Source organism: Dendrobates tinctorius, unplaced genomic scaffold (assembly GCF_039654945.1).
Source record: "Dendrobates tinctorius isolate UK_male_01 unplaced genomic scaffold, ASM3965494v1 ptg000046l, whole genome shotgun sequence".
Classification (NCBI taxonomy): domain Eukaryota; kingdom Metazoa; phylum Chordata; class Amphibia; order Anura; family Dendrobatidae; genus Dendrobates; species Dendrobates tinctorius.
Window position 1 is genome coordinate 61,148,086 of NW_027361714.1, and position 17,651 is coordinate 61,165,736.

The following is a 17,651-nucleotide window of genomic DNA, read 5'->3' on the forward strand; positions in this document are numbered from 1 at the left end:
GGTCCGATCACTAAGCCAGTTATGAATCCACCTAACAGTTGCCTTGTCCATTCCATACTTAGTCATTTTTTCAATAAGGATTGTATGAGAGACTTTGTCAAATGCTTTGCTGAAGTCAAGATATACTATATCTACAGCATTTCCTTGATCCACCCAATCAGTGATACCGTCATAGAAGGAAATTAAGTTAGTCTGACATGACTTATTAGTTACAAACCCATGCTGACTCTGTTTAATCACTTCATTCTTATCCAGGTATTGACATACATGTTGTTTAATAATTTGTTCAAAGATCTTTCCTGGTATAGAAGTCAGACTCACCGGCCTATAGTTGCCTGAGTCCACCTTCTTCCCCTTTTTGAAGATAGGAACAACATTTGCTCTTCTCCAGTCTTCTGGCACTTCTCCTGTTCTCCAAGAATTTTCAAAGATTATGGAGAGGGGTTCAAAAATTTCTTCTGCTATCTCCTTCAGTACTCTGGGGTGTAATTCATCTGGACCTGGAGACTTGAATTCATTTAGGTTAGCTAAGTGTTTCCTCACTATCTTTGTTTATAGATATCCTGGATTCTTCTATTCCCTTAATAGGACAGTGAATAACAGTTGATGTTACATTTCCTTTCTGAGAGAAAACAGATGCAAAATAGGAATTTAAAAGTTCAGCCTTCTCAACATCCTGTCTTATCATTTTCATCCTGTAAAAATCCTATAGCATCTTTGACTTTTCTTTTACTTTTGACATATCCCCAAAATCCTTTATTATTTCTTTTGACATCTCTTGCAAGCCTCAATTCATTTTCAACTTTAGATAATCTGATTTGTGCCCTGCAGGTTCTGCAGACAGCATTATATTCTTTTTTAGATATGCCTCCCTCTTTCCATTTTATAAACATTTTTTTCTTCCTTTTTAGCATGTGCTTAAGTTCTGTGTTCATCCATCCTGGTTTCCTTAAATGCTTCCTATTCTTCCCTCTTTTCAGAATTGTTAACAACTGTGCTTTGAGAATTTCATTTTTCAAGATATCCCATCCTTCCTGGACATTTTTGTCTTTAAGGATATCCAGCCATTGGATCCCTCCAATTCTCTTTCTGAATCCCTTAAAATCTGCCTTTCTGAAATCTAACCTTGACGTCTGAGTCTTCACAGGTCTTCCGCCTCTAGTTATCCAAAATTCTAAAATAGCATGGTCGCTACCTCCTAGGGTCCCAGCCACTTTTACCTCCTCAACCATTTCCTCCCTGTTTATAAGGATTAGATCCAAGGTAGCAGTTCCCCTTGTTTTCTCCCTTACCTTTTGGAAGATAAAGTTGTCAGCAAGAGAGGATAAGAATTTCCTTGACCTGTTAGTTTTCCCTGAGAGAGATTCCCAAAAAATGTCTGGATAGTTGAAATCTCCCATGACAACTATGTCATATTTTTTTGGGTGGATTAAACTTTACATAAGATTAACAGAAAAAATACAATTCAGACCAGAATACCCAATTTTATTTGTCTTCACAGTGGATCCAGCAATTACTTATGATGGATGCATAGTTCTATTGGTCAGGTCACAGCAGCTTAAATAGAAATCGGTGAACAAGACTGGGCCATGTATTCTTTTCATGGTCAGAAACCGTGTTCAGATAGCACCATGGCAGCTTCACAGGAATGTACCCACCATGGGTGAGGCTCATGTGTATCCTCCCATACTAACCTAATATTTCAGGTGCATTTACCAAATGTGTACAGATGTCTGACTGATTTCGGTCTGATCAAACCAAAATAGGTGTGTGCAAGATGAAAATTCTCAGGCAAACTTTATAATCTGTACGCTTGGTCTAACTGGTCAGAAATCTGTGTGCGTAAATGCAGCTTTACTGTATAAAACCCTTGGCGTTTTTATCAGTTGTCCGAGATCACTTGTCCTCTGGTTCGAGGCCAATGAATGCAATGTAAAGCAGAACACTGGATTTGCTATGTTTATGTAAGATAAGATCTGCAGTATATACAGAGTATGGGTACCGTTACACTTAGCGACGCACCAGCGATTCCGACAACGATATAACCCGGTCAGGATCGCTGGAGCGTCTCTAAACGGTTGCTAGTAAGCTGTCAAACAGGCAGATTTACCCAATGACGCAGCAACAATCCAGCGATCCATATAACGACCTCGGCGGTCGTTGACGACTCCCGCCTGCGTCCATGATTTCTGAGTCGCTAACGAGGTCGCTCGTTGGTGTCAAACACAGCAATGCCTTCTGGTCAGCAGGACGCCAATGATCAAAAAATGGCCCAGGACATATGAGCACGATCAGCGACATTGCAGTGGGGGCCGGTCACCGCTATGTGTCACATGTAGCGAGATCGCTGGCGAGGTCGCTGTTTGCGTCACAAAATCAGTGACGCTCCAGCGATCTCGCCATGTGAGACAGGGCCTCTATACTCCGGGTCGATGTAGCTGCCTGTGTGACAACTAACGTAATTCCACCTTGTGAGAACACTTCCTTAGGCCAGACATCAATATTGGCCAAAAAGAGGTTTTCGAAAGTTAAAAATGGCACAGTGCCAAGCAATACTGACTGGTAACAGACTGCACAAAGTGCCCCACCCACAGCAGGTTCCCAAGTCGCAGGTCACACTTTGCATTTAGGTCTTTAAGACCTGTCACCAAATCAGAAGTGGCAGCTTTTGCTCTTGCTTTATTCCCGCTGCTCCTGAGTTTTACTTTCTTCTTTTATATCCGCCATATGGTTCCAGAAATATGTTTATTTAGTGTCAATCTGTATGGTTTTTACAAAGGGCGCATTAGTCTCAAGATTCTCTGCTTTTAGGTTACTCTGTGAGAACTGTCCAACTGGTAAAGACGTAAAATTTAGCCCTGGATGAAAAGGCCTATATCTATAGCGGATGTGAGAAAAAGCAGAACATAAAGTAGTGAGACTAAAGGCAAAAACTGGACACTTCGGTCCTGGTGACACAGGTCCTCTCTAAAATTACAAATGTGAAAACACTGGAACAATACTTGTTTTGAAATCGCTCCAATCATAAAGTATTGGTCTCTAACCAAGTAACTACGTGCATCATTGAGAATATTGGTAAAGGCTACATAAACTCTCATTTCATTTAAAGGGAATCTCATGTTGCTATCACATCTGAGAGCAGCATAATGTAGGGGCAGAGACCCTGATTCCAGCAATGTGTCACTTCCTGGGCAGCTTACTTATTTTGATAAAATCACTGTTATCTGCTATAGATCTTCCAGTTCTCTGAATGCTGAGCTCTGTATAAGCCCATCCACATCACTGATTGGCTGCTGTGTACACTGTACATGGGCAGAAGACTGCCAATTAGTGATGGGGGCGGGGTTATACAGAGCTCATGAATATGGCGGACTACCTGGCAGCAGGTTTACTTGTCCTCTATTGATAGAATCAGTGTTTTATCTGCAAGAGATTATCAAAACTACAGCAAGCAACCCAGTAAGTGACATTGCTGGAATCAGGATCTCTGCCCCTACATTATACTGCTCTCATATTCGGTGGCCAAAACCTACTGACAGATTCCCTTTAAAGAACTTTAACAAATCTGCAGTTTTGATCCCCCTTGATGGTTCAAATAAAAAGCTGAGTGTTTCTATTCCTATAAGTAACACTGTGGGGTCTCAGCAATTCACTCTGATCAAAACTTTGACATGTTGCAAGTTTTTTTGTTTTTTTTTTAACAAAATCGGAAAACCTCTATCTATTCGCTTTTACAGTTGAAACTATACTTGGTAGGGGAGTTAAAAAAAAAAAAAATAAATAAATTAGTAGGTCATAAAATTATATCTTTTGTTCTGTACTTGTCACAGTTTTGCAAATGTGATGTGCAAGCATATTGTTTGTCACTTTTTAATGAGCTTTTTAGCAAGTGACTGTGAAAGGTCCCTTTGTTATTTTCCGATATCACCTGTCACTCTCACAGGATATGCAGAGACCATGGCAGGTGATAATTAGCAAACTACGGCTGCGGATCTAACTTTACTTCATTTAACGATGTTGTGGCTGGAAATCCTGGAAAACTGTATTTCTGCACAATCAATGGTGGATGTGTTCAGCGTGAATTTAAAAGGACAGCATGAACGTTCTGATAGGAAAGCCTGTGCGTATCAATATGCAGAGGTCACGTGGGGAATAACCAGCATTTAAAGTGACAGACGATATTACCAAGTCAGCCATGTATGAAATGATGTAAGAGCGTCATTCTCACCTACAGACTGCTGATGCAGCTGGTGTCTGATGTCCAAAGGGAATGGATGGGCTTACTGCAGGGATCTTACTATAAATTGCCTGATTCCAAGCAAGATCACACTTTATAAAGTGACCTGGATATCTGCCCCCCCCCCCCGAGCCAGACAATGGGCTAACACAGACCTGTACATGTAATGAAGAGGTATAATGGGTTAACACTGAGCCCATTGGGTCCTGTTTTACAGGAATATAAATTAAACATTCACAGTGTTCATAAAGCACCGGTGAAGTCGGGTGTAGCAATGTCTGGCGCACCCCGACTACATTTAGGTCAAGTACGACATCACGTCAGGACAGAAGCCAGGTATAAAGTGATCGAGTCCGCCATAAATATCTTCTGTACACATTGCACATATTTCACAAGGTAGCTGCGGCTGCAGATACTGGATGCAGACCTTCACCCCATGCGGCAGGATTCCGGGCCATGTCCATGTAAACTCCTTTAGTCTTCAGCAGCTGAGCGGTAACATTCATGTATGGGGGTCTCTATAGGCATAGTCTCCAGGAGCTAGTCATAAGAGGGCCGTTATTGCAGTCTGATTTATGGGCTTCAAACAGTCCCTGGGCGAAGAGTAGCCATCGGCGACTAAGGTGCAGAACTGTGGCTTCTGATAGTCCCTGCTGTCCGCCACAGCCCATGTGCTGTGCATTTTAGGCCGGTCATAGTCGCACTCCTCAGTGTGAACGCTGTGAGGGGTCTGGTAGTCTCCACCACTGTTCTCCGCACTGGAAGACATGGAAAAGCTGACAGCAGAGAATGAATGCTTGCGATCAAGAGATACCACTGGGACGTTGTATCCAGAGTCTGGCGAGAAGGTGCAGTCCCTCATTATGTGACGTTCTATGATGGGGGTGGCATACTCGGGCTCGGGATATGTGAGAGGCAGCGCGTACTCATTGGTCCTGAGGGGGCAGTCATAGTGGGTTTCTTTATCCTGCCCACCAAATGTGTCTTTATTATCGGTGTCCATTGGCTTGAAGGTGGATCCTTTCCTGGTGACGGTGCCAGTGCCAATCATGAGGGACTGCCCATAATCTAAGTGAAAAGAAAAAAAAAAAAAACAATGCTTTACTTAAATTTTGCTATAGTTTGGCTCCAGTGATATAAAAAAAAAAAAGTTATTCTAGAAAAAGTGGAAAAGAAATACATTCAGAGGTTAGGAGGAGTTTACTTAAAACAGGCACAACACAATCTTCCAGAATTATATTTGCATTTCTGGATTCATCCTTACTTATGGTGAATTGCCACTAGATGGCACTATTGCTAAGGAGAATGCCAAATGTGAATCCCTGTATATGGGGTTTCCTGTTCCAGTGAATAGTCCTGAATATCGGAGGACTTAGAAATCTTCTGGCCTTTATATCACACATAGGATCTCTGCTTTCATTAATATGAAAGTCTTCACTTCCGCAAGGTAAAATCTCTCATTCAAAGGGATGACAACAGCCGTGGCGATTTTGTGATAGTAACCTGTGTGATCATAACATGGCCAGGACAGATTATAGAACCCCCAATAGACGTGGTTAGGAATAAAGCGGCTTTCTATGTCACTCCATTGCCCCGTCAACCTCTCTCGCGATGTGATTGCAGAGAGCCCATCTAAATTTGCATGGCAGCCAGTTCTTACTGAAGACCCCTGCATTTGCCAAAAGTACTGTTGTAAAAATAAGGATCAAGAGTGTAAAATGTATATGAAAAACATAAAGTCAAAAGTTTAAATTCCCACCATTTCTCCATTCTATAGATAAAAACATTCTTTCTTTTAATATTTGTTGTCACTGCATCTGATAACCTCTGAACATAAAAAAAAACTAACAGCTATCCTGTACAAATGACGGAAAAAAATAAAATTTAAGCCCTCATACAACTTATACGGCTTTTTTATAAGTAGTAAAACATTAAAAAAAGATATAAATGTGTTGCCACAGTAATCGTACTGCCCCGGAGGATAAAGTTGCCTGGTTATTTTTCAAAGGCAGTAAACACAAAAATAAAAAAAATAAGCCACAATGGTGGAATCACAATTTTTTTCGTCATTGCACCCCAAAACTATTTTTTTCCCATACATTTTATAGTAAGATAAATGGTGTCAAACAAGACGACAGTAGTTTCTCACACAAAAAAAAAAAAAAAAACCAAAGAAAAAACAAAACAAGCTTTTACATGACCATGTCGACGGTGAACTAAAAAATGAGATTTGGGACAAAAAGCAGACAAAAAAAAAGTCAACGTCAGTAAGGGGTTAACGGCAGAGATCTTGATGAAAAGAAATTGATAAAGTATATCACACAATTGCATGACTTTGGATTATACAGCGGATAACCGGCAGCGGGAGGACCCACGGACCCCTGAGCAGAGCAGCCCTGGAACATGGATGAAGGCAGCGTGCTAGGCCTAGCAGGAGCTGTCAGGTGAAGTATGCGGGGTGTGGACTTCATGCCCAGGCACATGGAGTATGCTGAACTTTCCGAGCTAGGAGGGGAATGAAGGCAGGTATGCAGTAACGCTAGGTTCTTACCTTCTGTGTCGCACTTGACAAGGTCGAACTTCTGCAGGATATCCTTGTCACTATTGTAGCTGATGGTATACTCTGTGGACTGCTGCCTCGTGAATGGCTGCTCCTGCTGCTTCCAGCACCCTGCACAAGACACCACGTCTATATTATACAGGCCCCATTAGACCCCCCTGAGTGTAAGGCCTCATGCATCCCTTACTAACCAGTACTCTGGTCCTCAGTCTTATATGTGTCTGTTTTCAATCGTTTTCTGCAATACAGGGTGGGCTTCATTAGTGGAGACATACAGGAGAATATATTGCTTTACCTGCCTGACATCATTTATCAAAAAACATCCCCATACAATTAGATCAGTGTCGCTTGTATCCAGCAACTGCTGGGAATAATGGAAACAAAATACATACCTTCTTGCTATGCATATACAGATGACTGCTATGAATACACACACCACCAGTGCCAAGGTAAGAAAGATTGCTATCAGCTTCCACCCTAAAATAAAGGACAGAGAATGGTATATATGGGACTATGGAATCAAATGTTAGTTTTAAATAAATAAAAACTGATTAAAGGGGTTTTCCAGGATCCAAGCATATCACCTTCTCACTGGTGTGCATCCACCAGTTACGAGAACAGTGTCCTGTGGCCGCTGTCTGTTTGGAGGGGCAACTGAGTACCACGTGAGAAGAGAAACAATGTCTGTACAAAGGAGCAATGCGGGAGCACCTTGTGCCCTTGTTATCCCCACCTGTATGACTGCACGGGCATCTTCCTTGTCAACACAGACCAGGAACACAACTCGGGCCTGCCTTTCTCATTATCTACAGTATTCGTTCACACATTTCCAGAGGAACGACATAAGGAAACGTAGGAAATGGTTTTCTATTAAAAATGTGTTACTAAATTTCTAAATATAAAACAGATACAAATGCTATGAATAAATACCAAAATCACTTTCTTCAGAAGGAACAGGCTCGGTGATGTTCTTTTCTTCCTTTATGACAGTCTTTCGCTCCTTCTCATTTGGCTTCTTCCACATGGGATGAGTGGATGAGTTGTGAGCTGTGAAGGCAAAAACAAGACAGGAGGTTTAAAAAAAAAAAATAAAAAGAAAAAAGTGCCTCCGAGTTAGTACTGGCAGCATGGAGGGCTGTACCACAGCGCAGGTCCTTAGTGTGGAGCCGTACAGTGTCCGTGGGCTCCTGTATGTATTCAGCCATGGGACAATACAGACAGCATCTGAGGGTCCGTGTCACGATATACAGAAAACATGGAGAAAAAAATCACACACACGCCCCTGTATGAAACCAAAGGCATAAAGAGGTACAGTAAAGACCCTCTACAATCTCTATACAAACCAATGTGGCTTTAGTACAAAATCAATAATCATTATTTGTTACAGGTCAGAAGGCCTAAGAAATATTTGTTACCGCAGGTACTTGATGCTCTTATATTACTACATTTCAATAATTCAGACTAATTAGAGCTTACTTTGCTGGATGTCACAATTCTATTTTGTGTCAATGTTGTGATTCTGATGCACATTACAGGATCGATGCGATCTGAATATTTATACCACTCATGGCCACCAAATAAGAACAAAACTAATGGATATAAATGGAAATACGCTACAATAAAAAAAAAAAACAACTAAAAGCGCAGGCTGCCTCACATGGACACGTACACAGTGACACGTACAAACACTCACAGACAGACACGGCTTTACATACATTGTGCAAGTCCACATCCCATCAGTTCCACCTTCAGGGCGATCCTTTGGTTCCACGTCCGTGGTATAATCCGAACAATGCGAGCCACAATTGGAGGAATAAAGTTGTTACGAGTATGACCCTGAAAGTCTGAGCTGCCTGCAAAAACCTTAAGGAAAACACATACAAGTAAAACATAAAAATTAGGTGTGAAGACCCACATGCCGGCATCAGAAAAGTTTTTATTCTGAAAGTGGGTATTCCACCATTTATCACTACAAGTAGTTATGGAACTAGAGGAAATCAAGAGCTGGAGGAAAATAAAGCAGAAGGTGGTTAGGATCCAGATAGGGGACATGCGAGTAGAAGTGTCTGGCAAAGCCTTGTATCCCTTCCCAATGAAATAATCATGCACACTTTGCTGTCCACATTCGCAGGGAGTTTGTTCAGCCAGAATTAAAGTTGTTAGAGTAACCACTAGGTCACCTTTTAAGTTGCCCATACAAGGAATATTAGGGTGTGTGCACACGCTGCGGATCCGCAGCGGATTCGGTCCTGCGGATCCGCAGGAGTTTCTGCTGCGGTGTACAGTACCAGTATATCCTATGGGAAATGGAAACCGCAGTGCAGACGGTGCAGATTTTTCTGCGCGGATTTGCTGCGTTTTCTAATCCGCAGAAAGAATTGACATGTCATTCTTTCTGCGGATTCCGCTGCGGTTTACCATCTCCTCCATTGTAGAGGAGATAAACCGCAGGGCAAAACCGCAGGCTAATCCGCAGGTCTTTTGACCTGCGGATTTTGCTAAATCCGAGCGGATCAATCCGCAGCAGAATCCACAGCGTGTGCAAAGGTAAGTCAGACATAAGCCCCTTAGCGCATCCTACTAGAAAGACGTATCTGTAAGGCCTCTTTCACACATCAGTTTTTTGCCTTCAGGCGCGATCCGGCTTTTTTTGGAAAAAACAGATCCGGCAAAATGCAATGCCGGATCCGGTTTTTCCCCATTGACTTGCATTAGCGCCGGATCGCGCCGGATGGCATTGCGTTTCATCCGTTTTTTGCCGGATCCGGCAACTTGTCTCATTCCGGCGTCTTGAAAAAACGTCTACTGTAACGTTTTTTGTCTCCGGCGAAAAAGCCGGAAGCGCCGGATCCGGCGCTTCCAGCTTTTTGCTACAATGAAAGTCTATGGGCGCCGGAATGCGCCGGATCCAGAAAAAGACGGATCCAGCAACCGGATCCGGTTTTTTTAAGTCTGCGCATGCTCAGATCCAATTGGCCAGCCGCCAGGAACAGAGACGGATCCAGCAAAAAAACGGATCCGTTTCTACAGTTCTCCAAAATTTATGCCGGATCCGTTTTTTCTAAAAAAAGCCGGATCCTGCCTGACGGCAAAAACTGATGTGTGAAAGTAGCCTTAGCCTCTCAAAATTGGAAGCTAGACTACAAAGAACTGCGGCATCATCAATATGGATCGGCACTCTAAAGGGGTTGTCTGGCCTTAGGTAACAAGTCTGCAATTACGCTATGTGACTGCAGACTTGTGAATCCTCACATTGTGCGCACTGCACATTGTGAGGATTCTCCAGTGCCGGGAGTGGGTGATCATGTGACAGCAAGTAAGCGATTTACATACTTCCAGACACATTCCGACTAGACGTGTCTGGTTTCACTCAATGTACAAGCATTCAAGACCATGCCCATCTAGTATGCATGTGACAGCATGCATGCAAATCACATATGCGCGATCACGCACCTGCCGCAGGAGAAGGGAATGTGATGTGAGGAGTCACAAGTCTGGAGTCACATAACGTGTCTGCAGACTTATAGCTTAAGACCAGACAACCCCCTTAAGGGGTTGAGCCACCCTAAATAAATATACATATTATTAACAAAATTGTATTTTTTTTTATATGTAATTGGTACCAGGTGGCCATGCACGTGCAATCAATCTTATGTCACTAGAAGCACTCAAGGGAGACAATATAACCACCTGACCCCATCAGCTATCATCTATTTTAATGTAAAGCTCGGGGGTAATATATACAGAGTCGGTCAGGATGGAGTTATTTGTTTACTGTTGAGTGCAGCTACTGAGACAGATTGATCGCTCCTGCTTGGATATATATATATATATATATATATATATATATATATATATATATATATATATATATCTCTATCTATCTCAGTAATATCATAATGGGGGCAGGCTTTCCAGCATAGAGAATCACTCTCCCCCACCTATCCACTCTCTCTTTCCCATGTGCTGACTTCTCCCGTCTGTGCTCTCTTCTTGTCCTGTCTACCCCATGTGCTATCTCTCCTGTCTGCTGTCTCTCTCGTTCCTGTGCTGTGTTCTCCCCTCATGTGCTGTCCCGTTTGAGCCGTCTCCCCCTGGGCTCTCTCTCTCTCACCCCTGTGTCTGACCATGTACAGAACATACCACAGCTCCTGGGCAGGGGAAGAAGCAAAAGGCACTACTGACATTACAGCAGGAGGTCGCAGAGGATACATTTTGTGAGGTAAAATATTGTTTAAAAACAGTCAGTGAAATATTTTACCTCACAAAATGAATCCTCTGTGATCCCCTGCTGTAATGTCAGTATTGTCTTTTGCTTCCTCCCCTGCCCAGGAGATGTGGTACGCTCAGCAGACGGTCAGACACAGACAATTTTTAAAATGAACTTTCGTTCGTGGGAAACCCCTTTAATGTGACCAGCTTCCTCTGCCTGTAGACACGTCGCGAATCCGCCGCCGAGATCAGCCGAATGATTCACTGTACCTGCGTGGAATTCGTGCAGGCGCAGTGCGACAGTGTTCTGCTGGTGGTACCGTGCAAGAGGCTGCGTGAGTGTGTGAGTGTGTGGTGCGTACGGCGTATAGAGTGTGTGTGTGTTGCGACGGTGTTCCGCTGGTGGTACCACGCAATAGGTTGGTACCAGTAGCACTTTCCATATTGAGACACCCATCACTTGGGTGTCCCAATATGGCGGTCGGTGAACTTCCTCTGGTTGGAATTCTGGGATACGGGGACATTTGGACAGAACAGGAAATGAAAACATTACAAGGCAATTATATAAATAGATAGCCATAAGACAGGCAGTATTGCAAAATGTATAGACTGCATTCGTATGAGAAAACAAATACATGTATAACCATGCATTCGTTTTAAAAGAAGTAGATTGAAAAATCATCAAAATACAGTTTAAATATATAGATTATAGTGGTTCAACGTCTGTCAGAAATTAAAGAGACAATATTAGGGTATAGAAGGAAAAAGTGTGCACTGATCAGAAGTCAGGAATGAGGCTTCACCTTTTCTTCACTGCTCAGTGCTCCCTTATATGTCCTCCACTTGGATCCATCCCTTTTGTAGTTGATGATATAAGATGTCACAAAGAAGTTAAAGTTGGGTAATGTGGATCCTGTAGTTACAATACCTGGAAAATAAAAAAAAAAAAACAGTGAAAGATTCTGAAGCGCTAATATCTTACCGGCATGAGAAAAAAAAAAAAAAAAAAAAAAAATCGCAGATCTGTACTGCCCCATGGTATATCCGATAAATCATCAGATTGTGCTCATCAGTGTTATACGCCAGTGTTAGTGAGCCCTAAGGGGACATTGTTATGCAACACATTTTTAGCAGAAGGGGAACAGTACAGATTTCTAAGAAAAAAGGCTCGAAAATTGTTGTGTCTTAATAGTACTTGCATTTCCTATAAAATTACAGGAGAGCTCTTGGGCCAATTTCTTCATACATTCTCAGGAGTAATAATGGGAATGCCACAAAGGCCAGTTCTCAGAAATGTTACTCCAGGATTGTTATTGCATTACATGAACTTATGAAAACACATCAGAAGATCTGGTAAGTCGCCTTTCATGTCTATGAAGATGGCCAAAGAATCCCTTAAAATCTGACTGAGGAATAAAAGATACAAATGTGTTATAACTTTATTCATATGTTTTCTAAAGGGTTGAAACTGCTGTCAGACACCACTTGTGATGGCGTGCCTCCAGAGAAAGCAAAAGGATGGCGAGTTCAAACTGATATCGGTGGTAAAGTCAAGGAGCCCCTACAGACATTACATAGTGGACCATCTAGTGTGTATGGGACCCTTCAGGCTAGGCTCTGTGTCTATGTAAAAGAGTGATGCAGCAGAATCGCCTTTACTTTGTGCAACAGTGATGGGGCTCACCAGTGATTTTCCTTTTGTCTCCCAAATCAATTGCAAGCCATTCCCGAACAGACTGATGACTGGATGCCCAAGAGACACCTGGACTGTTGAGCTGTGCCTTTTCAGGAGACCATTGTGTCATTTCACCAGTCTCACTGCTCCACTCCCAGGACGAGGTAGCTGAAAATTTGTCTGTTTCATGTCCTCCAGTGAGCGAAGTGCTGCAATCTAAATGGAACAAGTGAAGGTTAATAAAATAAAACCAGCTCTTGTTCTTTGGATCATGAACGGCCTTCACTCATGGCCTAGGTAGTGAGGAAAAAAACACTGGCAAGAAGCCTGAGCTCTAGACACAGCAATAACTGACCCCAGAAACAGAAAATGGAGCTAATCTTGTAGAGGCACCCAAGGATGATTGATAGGAAGAGTTATTTTTACAAACTTCTGTGACATATTTAGCTGGCTAAGTGTGGTATGGTTATTTGGTCACTTCTAACCTACCGGCACCAAACAGTTAACATGATACCAGATCACGTCTACGCATTATGTATTGTGCGAATGCTTCACAAGCATCCTAACCAGTGTTGGCAAAACCAGCACACACTGTAGACATAAAGCAGCAAAGTCAAGATGGTGCTAGTATGGTACATCAGAAGGAGCAGCCCTGAAGGCAGACTCAGAATGTGGAATTTGTGTAACCTTCACACATTGCCTCAACAAGCTACATATTTTACACAGCAGCTGCAGATGTATTATGACCCCGGGTGCCTGATTTCTGAGAGTCCTTCACTATCCTCTGCCAGACAACACTAATTACTGAGCTGATGCACGATAATGTAATGCAATGATGATATAATGCACAATGGCAAATTATATGCAGAGCAGGTATATCCATAGACATACATATCATGCATATTATTGAATATACATAGACATATATTCATAGATATGTATCTATCCCTGTAGATGGATATATCTAGCTATATAGAAAATCTGGTCCTTGGGGGTCCTACAAATATGTAAATAGACCTTCAGATGCAGAACATATGATAAGTTACACTGTCATTATTTAACAAAAAAATAAGCCAATGCAGAAACAGTTTGGGAAAAAATTACACCCTTTCTGCTTCAATAATAAGGTGGGTAAGTAGTAGGCAGGTGGTGCTAATTAATTGCCCTTAAATTTGCATCAACAAGTGTGACTACTCTATAACATCAGAAGGTTTCACACTTTGCTGATCTGGAGTATTCAGGTGTGTGTTAACACAATACCAAGATGGAAAGACATCAGCAATGATCTTGGAGAAGCAATTACTGCTGCCCATCCATCTGTGAAGGGTTATAAGGAAATTTCAAAACAATTAGGAATACATCACTCTACAGCGAGAAAGACAAGTGGAAAACATACAAGACAGATGACAATCTTCTCAGGAGTTGTTATCCCAGCAAAGTCACTACAAAGTCAGTTTGTGTAATGCTCAGACAAATTGCAAAAGAAAAAAAAAGCCCCAAGAGCTACAGCTCACACTCTAAAGGCCTCAATTAGCATGTTAAATGTTCATGACCAGACAATTAGAAAAAAAACTGAACAAGTATGACTTGTTCAAAATGGATACCAGGCCAGGAGAAAGACCCTTCTTTCTAAAAAGAACATTATAGCACAGCTGTAACTGGCAAAGTTCAATGTGAACAAACCACAAAACTTCTCTAATAATGCCTTTTGGACAGACAAGACTAAAGTAGAGATGTTTGGCCATAATGCCCTGCATCATGTTTGGTGAAAACCAAAAACAGCATACCAGACGAAATGCCTCATATCAACTGTCAAACAATGTACTGAAAAGGGTGATGATCTAGGCTTGTTTTACAACCACAGGACCTGGGCACCTTGTAGTCATTGAGTTGACCATGAACTCCTCTGTATACCAAAGTATTCTAGAGTCAAATGTGAGGCCATCTATTCAAATGCTAAAACTTGGCCAAAACTGGGTCATGTAAGAGGACAATGATCCCAAGCACACCACGAAATCTAGATCAGAATGGCTGAAAATGAAAAGAATGAAGGTGACGCAATGGCACAGTCGGTATCAGTTAGGCAGGCCACATACTAAACACTTGCTGAAATAATTTGGTTGTTAGATTGCACTGTACAGGCACATCAGAGAGTCCATCATTCAAACACTACTCTCACGGTTTTTATTGCAGCGCTGGAGTGGTGCTCCTAGTCCAAATTCCCCGCCCCTAGTCTCCTACCTATCAGTCACCATCTTCAACTTCTTTTGGCGCAGCTCTAGTCAGTGTCCGGCAGGTTGTGGCTGCCAGATGACTCCAGTGTTTGCTTGGTAAGCCGGAAGTCACTACTCAATATAAGTCTATGAGAACCAGATGAGGACAGAATGAGACCTTCTCATAGACTTACACTGACAATGTGACCCATTCTGACTTCTGGTCAGTCAGACGTTGGAGTCACAGGACCAAAACAGAGCCGGGAAGATCTGAAAACAGTGGTTTGTAAGTATAATAGGCTCAGAGAGCTTAGATAAGTAGCACCACTCCAGCACTGAAATAAAAGAAAACAATAGAGTGGTGCTTTATTGTAACCGAATACACAAGTTCACCCTCAAGGACACACACAGACGTTTACTGTAAATTATTCTTACCAAGTCTGTTAAACACAAATCTCCGATCAGAAAGTGAGCCACTGTGAGAAAAAACAAAAAGGGGAAAAGCGATTAGTAGCAGGAGACAAAGCATTCTTTCACAAGGCGGGTAATCTCATTATCTGAGAGGTACAAAGTGCTGCTCCTATCAGTGCCTGCACCACAGATGACAGATGAGCACCGAACAAGGCTTTTCTTTCCTTTCAGAGGCCTTTGCCCTGTGTATGTTTGTGTAGAGTCCTCGCCGTGTCACGGATCATTGTCATGTTTATTCACTTTTTAGGAGTAGCATTTAAAAAGTCATCTTGTGGCGATTCAACAGCTGTTCCCAAGTCAGTGTCTTTGGGGATTGGGGTCATAGCAATATGCTCTCCAGTCAAGTGTCAGGCTAAAGAAGGCTCATTTTGCACCAAAATAGCATAAAGAGACAAGTTTTAATGTGAACACTGCATTGCCCAGTGTAAGGCTTTATGCTGCAACGTGACATCTGCTGTGATATCAGCAGGACATGTATGTGGCAGGGTCCGCTGATGGCACGTGAAGAATTGGAAATGTTGGACGTAAAAGTGGCCAAACTTTTATTCCAGGAGCATTTGGCAGCAGATTTCTCCACTCTACCTCTAGAGAAAACACAAGCGTGAGAAGGGCATGTGTGTGTATGGGTGGATCGGGGAGTGATAACCATCGGCCTACTGAGCAGTTGGCTTTCAGACATCCACGAGTCACGCACTAGTTGTATCAGTGTTTTTCACGGATAGAACATGTACCCACTATAGTCTATGGGGCTGTTCACATGTTCATGCTTTCTGAAGACTATGCTGTTTGCAAAAATCACGGCTCCATGAGTGTATGTGAAAATCTCAGAGAGCACACAGATGGCATGAGTCTGTAGTCCGCTTGCTGTCCATGATTAATATTGCAATGAATAGGAGACGCTTTCTAATTTTTTTCACATACATGAAAATGACTGATGAAACAGGTATGGCAAAAACTGACAAGCAAACACTGATGACACTCCGATGAATAACAATCATGGATATCTGACTCAGGCCTAAGGTGTATGGCTACCCTTAAAGTAAAAGCCACTACAAATCTGCTCTTTACCACCTGCTAACAGCATACGACCTTTACCATAGTACGATGTGTCAATAATGGAGTATTCGTGAACTGTGACAACGCAAACCACAAGTCTGTTGGTGACTAATGCACTGAAACTGGAAATATGTAGGTCCAGAAACACCATAAACGTGACTCCAAGTGTCCGCACACAGGAGTATAGCTGGAATTCTAGCCTGTGACGACAGAACAGCGGCACTGCCTTTGGCATTTGAACTCCATTTACCTCCCTTCATTGAGAAAACGCTAGAGCATTTAACCCCTAACAATGGCCATTCTAGGTCTATGAAAGAGAACACTATTGTGGGCCCACACACTAGAAGGAGACTGCTAATTACTTTAGTCGGAGGGACAAGGTCAGGGACGCACAGTAAGGAGGCCAGTCAGAACTTTGCTGTATCATTCCAGCTAACGCGACAGGCTTGCTGCACATTACCATGCCATGGAAATTCAGCGAAAACTCAGACTTGAAAAACAAATGCTGCTCTGAGAAAAGTCTTCATACAGGTGAAAAATATCTGCAGCTCTGTCCAACCGGCCTGACGTATAGATCTGGGAAATAAAGCTCTTTCGTATACGATTGTTTTGGGCGTTTCTAATGTTATTTTTATAAGTATTTTTGACACTGGTTACATGCTTTGTCTTTTTATATAGGGAGCTTATTAAGCTCTACAGGGAAGACTAAGTAACTTTCCAATACATTACTATATACTGTAAAATTAATCAGGGAATAATGCCACTGAAAATGCACAAAAAGGCTGTGTTTGAATCATACTTACTCTTTCGAAAGGATTCCATTCGCCTGTACCCCGCTGTATCGACTTGCGCCTTTGTAATGGGTGAGATGAATCTGACCCCCAAGTTCATCCGCAATAACGCCAGCATGAACTGCTGCTTTGCAAAGTAATGACGTCTGCAAAATTAGAAAATAAATAAAAATTCTGGTCATTTGTAACATATTGTGCTATTAATTGTAAGGGAGAAACCAGGGAAAATGTTGCAAGAGATTTTCAGCATTCATTTTTATTATAAACTGATGTTTATATAAAACCTACACTCATTAACATCACAGAACTATAGCACCATGGCTAGCTTATTGGCAGGGCAGTGGTCTCTGACTCAGACTCCTCAATTTCCCTGACTCCACAGCACTGGAGGAGGAGGTTCACTACTGTACCCAATTTTTCATTATAGGAGCAGAGC

At 42.2% G+C, this 17,651-nt stretch overlaps 1 protein-coding gene across 1 annotated transcript in view; it reads right to left on the minus strand.

The window, feature by feature from the left end:
* Positions 1 to 1,464: 1,464 nt before the first annotated feature.
* The window catches only part of DCBLD1 (discoidin, CUB and LCCL domain containing 1), an 84,472-nt gene continuing 68,285 nt past the window's right edge, over positions 1,465 to 17,651 (minus strand). Inside the window, exons 6-15 of the mRNA XM_073575943.1 lie at positions 17,228 to 17,361; positions 15,333 to 15,373; positions 12,694 to 12,900; positions 11,813 to 11,937; positions 8,513 to 8,660; positions 7,728 to 7,844; positions 7,190 to 7,274; positions 6,989 to 7,035; positions 6,789 to 6,908; positions 1,465 to 5,305 (exon numbers count right to left, since the gene is read on the minus strand). Coding sequence (XP_073432044.1) covers positions 4,782 to 5,305; positions 6,789 to 6,908; positions 6,989 to 7,035; positions 7,190 to 7,274; positions 7,728 to 7,844; positions 8,513 to 8,660; positions 11,813 to 11,937; positions 12,694 to 12,900; positions 15,333 to 15,373; positions 17,228 to 17,361 — 1,548 coding nt within the window. The 3' untranslated portion in view covers positions 1,465 to 4,781. The remainder of the gene's footprint in view (positions 5,306 to 6,788; positions 6,909 to 6,988; positions 7,036 to 7,189; positions 7,275 to 7,727; positions 7,845 to 8,512; positions 8,661 to 11,812; positions 11,938 to 12,693; positions 12,901 to 15,332; positions 15,374 to 17,227; positions 17,362 to 17,651) is intronic.